Source organism: Athalia rosae, chromosome 8, assembly GCF_917208135.1.
Source record: "Athalia rosae chromosome 8, iyAthRosa1.1, whole genome shotgun sequence".
Lineage (NCBI taxonomy): Eukaryota > Metazoa > Arthropoda > Insecta > Hymenoptera > Athaliidae > Athalia > Athalia rosae.
This window is the reverse complement of record NC_064033.1, coordinates 4,959,185-4,968,830: the sequence shown is the minus strand read 5'-3', so window position 1 is coordinate 4,968,830 and position 9,646 is coordinate 4,959,185. Positions and strand designations below refer to the sequence as shown.

General features: G+C 39.6%; 1 protein-coding gene across 1 annotated transcript; it reads right to left on the bottom strand.

Moving 5' to 3' along the window:
- Positions 1 to 57: 57 nt before the first annotated feature.
- LOC105686149 (probable phosphomevalonate kinase) lies at positions 58 to 1,215 on the bottom strand. Its single transcript, XM_012400771.3, has 4 exons — positions 982 to 1,215; positions 637 to 842; positions 396 to 545; positions 58 to 296 (listed from the first exon to the last, which is right to left on the bottom strand). The coding sequence occupies exons 1-4, from the start codon at positions 1,116 to 1,118 to the stop codon at positions 175 to 177; spliced, it is 615 nt and encodes a 204-aa protein (XP_012256194.2). The 5' UTR covers positions 1,119 to 1,215; the 3' UTR covers positions 58 to 174.
- Between the last annotated feature and the right edge of the window lie 8,431 nt (positions 1,216 to 9,646).

Here is a 9,646-nt window from a genome sequence, read left to right as displayed (position 1 = left end):
CCGTGCATAAAATTTTTCGAAATTTCAATAGACGATAACAAAAAAAAATCAAGTGTGTCTCTCACCATAAAAATATATATATTTATTCAACGAAGTTTAGGAGTAAAATTTGTACGCAGGGCATTTTGTCTTAATCAATGTGCTGGAGATACACCTTGGCACTCTCGAAGCAAACTATTTCATCAACTCCAAGATAGTTGGCAATATGTTGTCGATGTTTTCCTCGTTGTTGAAAACTTCTAAATCCCAATCGTTAACGTCATCTAAATCACACTCAGATTCTGCGTCGTCAACACCTGAAATAAATCAATTACAACGTGACTTACAGCAATATTCATGTAACGTTAAGTACAATCATCGGGGAATGGGGAACAACTTGAGAAGTTTCAACAAACCTGGTGTAAAAATCCATCCACGCTTTCTTCGGACTTCATCATTGGAAGTGATTCTAATTGTTTTACAAGTGTCACTGAAATTTTCAGAGAACCATCGGATGTCGGTTTTGCGTCTGACATCGCTCACTATCCACATCGGTACGTCGTGAGCTGAAACAAATGACATGACAATGAATCACGAAGCGATACAGGCCTCCGAATGTTGAGAAAAAAAGCCATGGTTGAATAGCAATATAAATACCATTGTACATGTCGATAGCAGCTCGGCAAAAGTAACCGTAGTCCTTCTTCCTCATTTCTTCACCCCACAAAATCATTTTCTGCCGGTACCTTTCTTTGTACTCGCCATCTCCGAGCAACTCTTTCAAGTCGAGGTGCAAACTTTTTGCCCAATGAGATTTTATGGGCCCCGATATCTTTATCGTCACACATTGCGAGCTGTCGAATCTGAAAGAAGTTAATCAATTCCTACAATCGAGGGTAACCTGCCAAACGTCAAATCTCACTCACGAAGAAGTAATGGAAAAAATGAAACGACGATACCATCAGCTTGAAGTATAGTAGAAAGAAATTGGAACGAACTTACCTATCCTGTAAAATATTGGTGATGTAATCCTTCCCAGATTTTCGTTTTCCACTGAATAATAAAATGCGTCGAGGTTTTGGCAGGGATACGATTTCCTTCACTACCTGCGCGGAGGATGTTCCTCCGGGGGCCGCCATTTGTATTAATTTTAACAAATTTACAGTAGGGACGGTAGGAGTTAGAAATATTTTCTAGGATACCAAAGACACGAGTTCCACGCGCAAGAATGCACGATGAAATGTGTAGTAAATAATCAAAAATCACTCGATCGTTGTAGATTGATAAAATTTGCTCATAACGAAGCACAGTAAAGCATGAATCGATGCTTTGAGCGAGAAAAACTTACTCCGCAATGCAATAGTGCCTAATAAATAAACTTACCTTTGCAGAATTGTTGAATTCGGCATCCCGCGCTTCGGATTTTCCACTTCTCCATCGTCTCCGAACTCCGTTGGGACTTCTGATCCGATATCGGCGTAAATTAACACTCAAAAATTCGAAACGCACTTTGCAGAAAAGTTTTATCACCATCACCACCTTGCACAACCATCGCAAATTCAACCGTTCACACGAAATTTCGAATCAGAAACAAATGCCGCTTCATAATGCGATGGGTACGCTGTGCCGTTCAGCGGAAGAACATGTTCGAAAAAACAACTCTCCATTGGTTGTTGGGCTCAGGTTACTATGCTTGCGTGACATCCGACTGCCCAATAACGACTAGCTTTCCATTAAACATGGATCGATGCAGATCAGGAAATAACGTCGAAGACTGGTTCCCTGATTGGCTTCGAAATTCCAGATTTATTCCCAATAGTTTATTGATTATTCCACATTTTTCCCGAACTATTTTCGGTATTTTAATTAATTAGTCAATTACCCCATCTTTCCCCGCCGAAAAAGTGACAAGTAGCGCTATTGTTCGAAATTCTGGGCCCGGAATTCACGCGAACTAAGGCTATAGGCTTACCGTTTTTTCGGGCCGAAAGGTGGAATATTTGTCAGAATAATTCCAGGACGCTTATTCTACGTAAAAATGCGCGACGAACACGAAGCCGTCGATAAAATTGAGCTGGCATCAAATCCCAAAGAGATATCCTCGATTTTTCACTTTTTCAATCGATTATTCGGCGATAACTCGATCAATTTCATAGATGGAATTATTCTGCTTTCAGATTTGGATTCCTGAGACCAGAATGAATAGGAATATCATGGAAAACTTCATGAAAAAAAATTCGGAATCATCGTCTCAAATTTTGAGAAAACTCCAAGGCTATAGGCTTACCATTTTTTCGGACTGAAAGGTGAAGTAATTGCCAGAATAATTCCAGGACGCTTATTCTACGTAACATTGCGCAACGAACACGAAGCCGTCGATAAAATTGAGCTGGCATCAAATCCCAAAGAGATATCCTCGATTTTTCACTTTTTCAATCGATTATTCGGCGATAACTCGATCAATTTCATAGATGGAATTATTCTGCTTTCAGATTTGGATTCCTGAGACCAGAATACATAGGACTATCATGGAAAACTTCATGAAAAAAATTCGGAATCATCGTCTCAAATTTTGAGAAAATTCCAAGGCTATAGGCTTACCGTTTCTTCGGACTGAAAGGTGAAGTAATTGCCAGAATAATTCCAGGACGCTTATTCTACGTGATAATGCGCAATGAACACGAAGCCGTCGATAAAATTGAGCTGGCATCAAATCCCAAAGAGATATCCTCGATTTTTCACTTTTTCAATCGATTATTCGGCGATAACTCGATCAATTTCATAGATGGAATTATTCTGCTTTCAGATTTGGATTCCTGAGACCAGAATACATAGGACTATCATGGAAAACTTCATGGAAAAAATTCGGAATCATCGTCTCAAATTTTGAGAAAACTCCAAGGCTATAGGCTTACCATTTTTTCGGACTGAAAGGTGAAGTAATTGCCAGATTAATTCCAGGACGCTTATTCTACGTAACAATGCGCAATGAACACGAAGCCGTCGATAAAATTGAGCTGGCATCAAATCCCAAAGAGATATCCTCGATTTTTCACTTTTTCAATCGATTATTCGGCGATAACTCGATCAATTTCATAGATGGAATTATTCTGCTTTCAGATTTGGATTCCTGAGACCAGAATGAATAGGAATATCATGGAAAACTTCATGAAAAAAAATTCGGAATCATCGTCTCAAATTTTGAGAAAACTCCAAGGCTATAGGCTTACCATTTTTTCGGACTGAAAGGTGAAGTAATTGCCAGAATAATTCCAGGACGCTTATTCTACGTAACAATGCGCAACGAACACGAAGCCGTCGATAAAATTGAGCTGGCATCAAATCCCAAAGAGATATCCTCGATTTTTCACTTTTTCAATCGATTATTCGGCGATAACTCGATCAATTTCATAGATGGAATTATTCTGCTTTCAGATTTGGATTCCTGAGACCAGAATACATAGGACTATCATGGAAAACTTCATGGAAAAAATTCGGAATCATCGTCTCAAATTTTGAGAAAACTCCAAGGCTATAGGCTTACCATTTTTTCGGACTGAAAGGTGAAGTAATTGCCAGATTAATTCCAGGACGCTTATTCTACGTAACAATGCGCAACGAACACGAAGCCGTCGATAAAATTGAGCTGGCATCAAAACCCAAAGAGATATCCTCGATTTTTCACTTTTTCAATCGATTATTCGTGCGATAACTCGATCAATTTCATAGATGGAATTATTCTGCTTTCAGATTTGGATTGCTGAGACCAGTATACATTGGAATCACATAGAAATTCTCATGAATTAAATTCTCAACAGATACTCTGAAAATATGTTCCTAGACCTGGTGCCTCATCATGTGCATGCCTTCATTTCTGTGTAATAAATCATACTTCTACAGGGTATGATGAAGACACAAGCTAGTCGCATGCTGGGCTGATCCTATGCAATCATATGTATTTAATCCCACTCCTTTCAATACATTAACTACTATTACCACAATCACCGCATCTATTCTTGGTCCTGAAAGTGTTTTGTGATATGCAACCGAAGTTGAACCATCCCAGATTTATTTTACTCCTTTTTTTCTGATTTTTTCTAATTTTTCCTAATTTTTTCTGAGTTTTTCTAATTTTTTCTGATTTTTTCTGGATTTTTCTGATTTTTAGTAATTTTTTTCAATTCTTTTCAATTTTCTCCAATTTTTTTTAATTTTCTTTAATTTTTTTTTATGTTTTCTGATTTTTTCCGGATTTCTATGATTTTTTCGGATTTTCTAATTGATTATTCGAATTATTCGCGCATTTCTCTGGTCGCCGCCATTTTCTCTAAGCTCCGCCCACCGCGAGTACAGCTAGCGCCATGTGGCGGATTTTAGGCGAACTAAAATTCCAGGTTTCTTGCCCCTTGACGTCAGGCAATGTGTTGCGTGAAAGAGATGTATTAGGGGTCAATAGTTTTCCGGTTTCAATTGAAGAAGGGTCAAAACTTTTGCTTTTTTCGCCCGAGAAACTGGTCAATACTTTTCAGGGTTCGCTTCAAGGAGGGTCAAAACTTTCGCGTTTTTTTGCTCGGAACGGTGGTCAATACCTTTCAGGTTTCGCTTCAAGGAGGGTCAAAACTTTCGCGTTTTTTTGTTCGGAAGGGTGGTCAATACTTTTCAGGGTTCGCTTCAAGGAGGGTCAAAACTTTCGCGGTTTTTCGCTCGGAAGGGTGGTCAATACTTTTCAGGGTTCGCTTCAAGGAGGGTCAAAACTTTCGCGGTTTTTTAGCGGTTAGTTCACCGAAAATCCGCCACATGGCGCTAGCTGTACTCGCGGTGGGCGGAGCTTAGAGAAAATGGCGGCGCCCAGAGAAATACGCGAAAAATTCGAATAATTAATTAAAAAATCGGAAAAAATCAGAAAAAATCGAGAAAAATTGGAAAAAATTAGAAAAAAGTAGAGAAAATTAGAAAGAATTAGAAACAAATTCAGAATAAATCTGGGATGGTGTAACTCTAGTTGCATATCAGAAAACGCTCCCAGGGCCATGGAAAGATGCGGTAATTGACAAATCAATTGGAATAGGTGCATTTTTATGGTCTCTCTTGGTCATCTTGACGTGTGTGGCTCCACGCGCAAATGACGTTTGCAGGTAACCCCTCAGATCAGGGAAATGTATGAGAATTGATTTAATTCATAATCTCTATTGCGTGACACTCGGTGACATGCACAAAGTGCAGCGTACTCTATTCTCCGACTGGAATCTTAAAAACTTTTCCAACAGGGCTTACAAGACACAAGGAGTGCCCCCAGCCCAACAGGTGAGCTTAGAAAAGATTCACTGGTCAGTCGGAAGACGAGGATCTGGGTTTTCTTCTTAACGATGTGATTCTCTTTGCTCCGATACCATTTCCAGGTTACCTGCATCTCGGAGGCCTCCATACAGCTCTGTGCAACATGGTGCAGCTATATATTAGCTATTCAAATCAAGGAAATTATATTCTACGCTTAGAAGACACAGATCAAACAGGACTCGTACCAGATGCTGCCGGTAAACTCCAAGTGAGGCAAAGAGAATCTTACTGCGACAGTTTCAAGGTACAAGAAACATGTTTGGCTGGTGATTCGACTCGGAGAGGATGACTGGGTTCATAATATCGCCGAGTATATCTATGGAGCATAACTGTAGGTGCTACAGCAAGACGAGAGGGATGCAGGCAAGGTGTTGTTGCATAATATCAGTGTCTTTTATGAATAATATAAGCATTGTCTCTATTTTGGTTTCAGTTTTTTATTTCGAATACAAGGATGGTCTCATAGAATGATGACCGTTTCTTTGTGGTACAAAGTGAAGTATTTGCCAAATTAGTTCTGGGACGCTTTCCTACGCAGAATCACGTATCAAACACAAAGTCGTTCATAAGATTCAGCTTGCTTTAAATTCCATCGAGACACACAGATCAATTAGGACTTGTACCAGATGTCATCGGTTAACCTAAAGGGGTTCTATTCTGGGCAGGAATCCTCCCGAACGAATACCTGACAAGTTATAGTTATAAGTTATAGTTGAGATTCATCATATTTCCTTACCACTCTCTCATTTTTATTTCCAGGAGAGCATTGAGGTATCGAGATCACTGAGGCAACTGTGGCAACACACCCGCATAGAAAATACAAGACTATCCTCGACGCATTTACACCACTGGACTATAGAATATCCTGTAGTTTGGTGATCTATGCATACAATCATTATGTGTTTCGAGTGAATAATTACGTAGAAATGAACAATAATGTATACCTCTCGTATCTCAGAGAACAAGAAATGAATAATTCAATATCAATCGAAATGAAACTATCGTCCCTATTCTTGTAACACATTAATCATGAGCATACAAAAATAAATTTATATTGTCCATTGCAAAGTCTCAATATGTATTCTTGATGATTGATTTATTAATAAAAACTCTCTGTAACTAATACGTCGATTGTTCAGTCCTCAATAATAACATCCCTGTATACATCATTAGATGATATTCATTGTTGGTGATATATTCATGCGTGCATCATATCATACATCATCACATGCATGCATGCGTATCAGATCACATTGAATTACAACCGGAAGTGATAATGCAGAGCTCTAGAATATCGGCCCTGAAGATTGAAAGTTTGCCCAAAAGTAGGTATTTGTATCAGGAGAACATGAAACCCGAGGAGGTGGTCCGAAACTTGGTGCCTCATCATGTACATGCATTCAATCCTTCATGATTATTTCTAGTCTGATAGAGAGAGCGACTGATTCTTTGCAGGACTAACTATATGCCTGCCTATGTATTTATTTATTCAATAAATCGTGAATAAAAGAAGAACAGAATAATTTCTAGCTTTAGAACAGCGTTTCCGAAGTTTAGAATTTAGGCCAAAAAATTTTTCGGGTATCAGGAGAACAGGAAAACCGAGGAGGTATTCCGTGACCTGGTGCCTCATCATGTGCATGCGTTCCACCCTGTTCATCTATTCCTATCATAAAAGAGAGAGCAACTGATACATTGCAGGACTGACTGCATGCATGCCTGTGCCTTTGATCGATGAATCATGCTTCAAACCGGAAGTGATAATGCAGAGCTCTAGAATACCGGCCCTGAAAATTGAAAGTTTGCCGAAAAGTGGAGATTTGTATTAGGAGAACAGGAAACCCGAGGAGGTGGTCCGAAACTTGGTGCCTCATCATGTGCATGCATTCAATCCTTCATGATTATTTCTAGTCTGATAGAGAGAGTGACTGATTCTTTGCAGGACTAACTATATGCCTGCCCATGTATTTATTTATTCAATAAATCGTGAATAAAAGAGAAACAGAATAATTTCTAGCTTTAGAACAGCGTTTCCGAAGTTTAGAATTTAGGCTAAAAAATTTTCTGGGTATCAGGAGAACAGACAAACCGAGGAGGTATTTCGAAATTTAGAATTTGGGCCAAAAAATTTTGCGGGTATCAGGAGAACAGGAAAACCGAGGAGGTATTCCGAGACCTGGTGCCTCATCATGTGCATGCGTTCCACCCTGTTCATCTATTCCTATCATGAAAGAGAGAGCAACTGATACATTGCAGGACTGACTGCATGCATGCCTGTGCCTTTGATCGATGAATCATGCTTCAAACCGGAAGTGGTAATGCAGAGCTCTAGAATACCGGCCCTGAAAATTGAAAGTTTGCCGAAAAGTGGAGATTTGTATTAGGAGAACAGGAAACCCGAGGAGGTGGTCCGAAACTTGGTGCCTCATCATGTGCATGCATTCAATCCTTCATGATTATTTCTAGTCTGATAGAGAGAGCGACTGATTCTTTGCCTGCCTGTTTATCCGATCATTCAATAATTCATGCATAGAAAAGTTCCGAGCCATTATGTTGTATTATTCTTCATCACTTGCCTGCTCACTATTCGTCATTCTAGGTCTCGACATGTCAATGTGTGATGGTTTCAGGGGTGTTAATAATAGAATACGAGTATTCAGTTTGAAAATAGCCTATCATTTATTCATGAGTAATGCAAGGAATACATTCAGCATACATACATTATTCAAATAATTATTGAAAACTTTGCAATATCTTTCACAAGATGTATAATGTTCATTTCAAAGATACAATATTACCCCAGTAATTCAAATGAATAAAACTCATGAATACATTGCATAAAGACTTATTCGCATACAGCAACTATTCGACGCTATGCATGTGTATGATATTTATTTTGCAATTTTCAAATCGGCAGGTGTAAGCACACTTCCTGTGCTCGGTAAGGAGATGCTCGACAGAAAATGCTGATACCGGATAAATAGCGCACAGAAATCGGTTTACCATCCTCCACTCAGGATTTTGCGAATCGAATCTGCAAGTTGAAGGAGCGGTGGCAATTCTCCCTTCAGTACAACCTTATCGTCAGTCTCCTTCTCTGAGTTGGTCAACGATTACTCGATTAGAACATCCTTGCATTCGAAATAAAAAACTGAAACCAAAATAGAGACAATGCTTATATTATTCATAAAAGACACTGATATTATGCAACAACACCTTGCCTGCATCCCTCTCGTCTTGCTGTAGCACCTACAGTTATGCTCCATAGATATACTCGGCGATATTATGAACCCAGTCATCCTCTCCGAGTCGAATCACCAGCCAAACATGTTTCTTGTACCTTGAAACTGTCGCAGTAAGATTCTCTTTGCCTCACTTGGAGTTTACCGGCAGCATCTGGTACGAGTCCTGTTTGATCTGTGTCTTCTAAGCGTAGAATATAATTTCCTTGATTTGAATAGCTAATATATAGCTGCACCATGTTGCACAGAGCTGTATGGAGGCCTCCGAGATGCAGGTAACCTGGAAATGGTATCGGAGCAAAGAGAATCACATCGTTAAGAAGAAAACCCAGATCCTCGTCTTCCGACTGACCAGTGAATCTTTTCTAAGCTCACCTGTTGGGCTGGGGGCACTCCTTGTGTCTTGTAAGCCCTGTTGGAAAAGTTTTTAAGATTCCAGTCGGAGAATAGAGTACGCTGCACTTTGTGCATGTCACCGAGTGTCACGCAATAGAGATTATGAATTAAATCAATTCTCATACATTTCCCTGATCTGAGGGGTTACCTGCAAACGTCATTTGCGCGTGGAGCCACACACGTCAAGATGACCAAGAGAGACCATAAAAATGCACCTATTCCAATTGATTTGTCAATTACCGCATCTTTCCATGGCCCTGGGAGCGTTTTCTGATATGCAACTAGAGTTACACCATCCCAGATTTATTCTGAATTTGTTTCTAATTCTTTCTAATTTTCTCTACTTTTTTCTAATTTTTTCCAATTTTTCTCGATTTTTTCTGATTTTTTCCGATTTTTTAATTAATTATTCGAATTTTTCGCGTATTTCTCTGGGCGCCGCCATTTTCTCTAAGCTCCGCCCACCGCGAGTACAGCTAGCGCCATGTGGCGGATTTTCGGTGAACTAACCGCTAAAAAACCGCGAAAGTTTTGACCCTCCTTGAAGCGAACCCTGAAAAGTATTGACCACCCTTCCGAGCAAAAAACCGCGAAAGTTTTGACCCTCCTTGAAGCGAACCCTGAAAAGTATTGACCAGTTTCTCGGGCGAAAAAAGCAAAAGTTTTGACCCTTCTTCAATTGAAACCGGAAA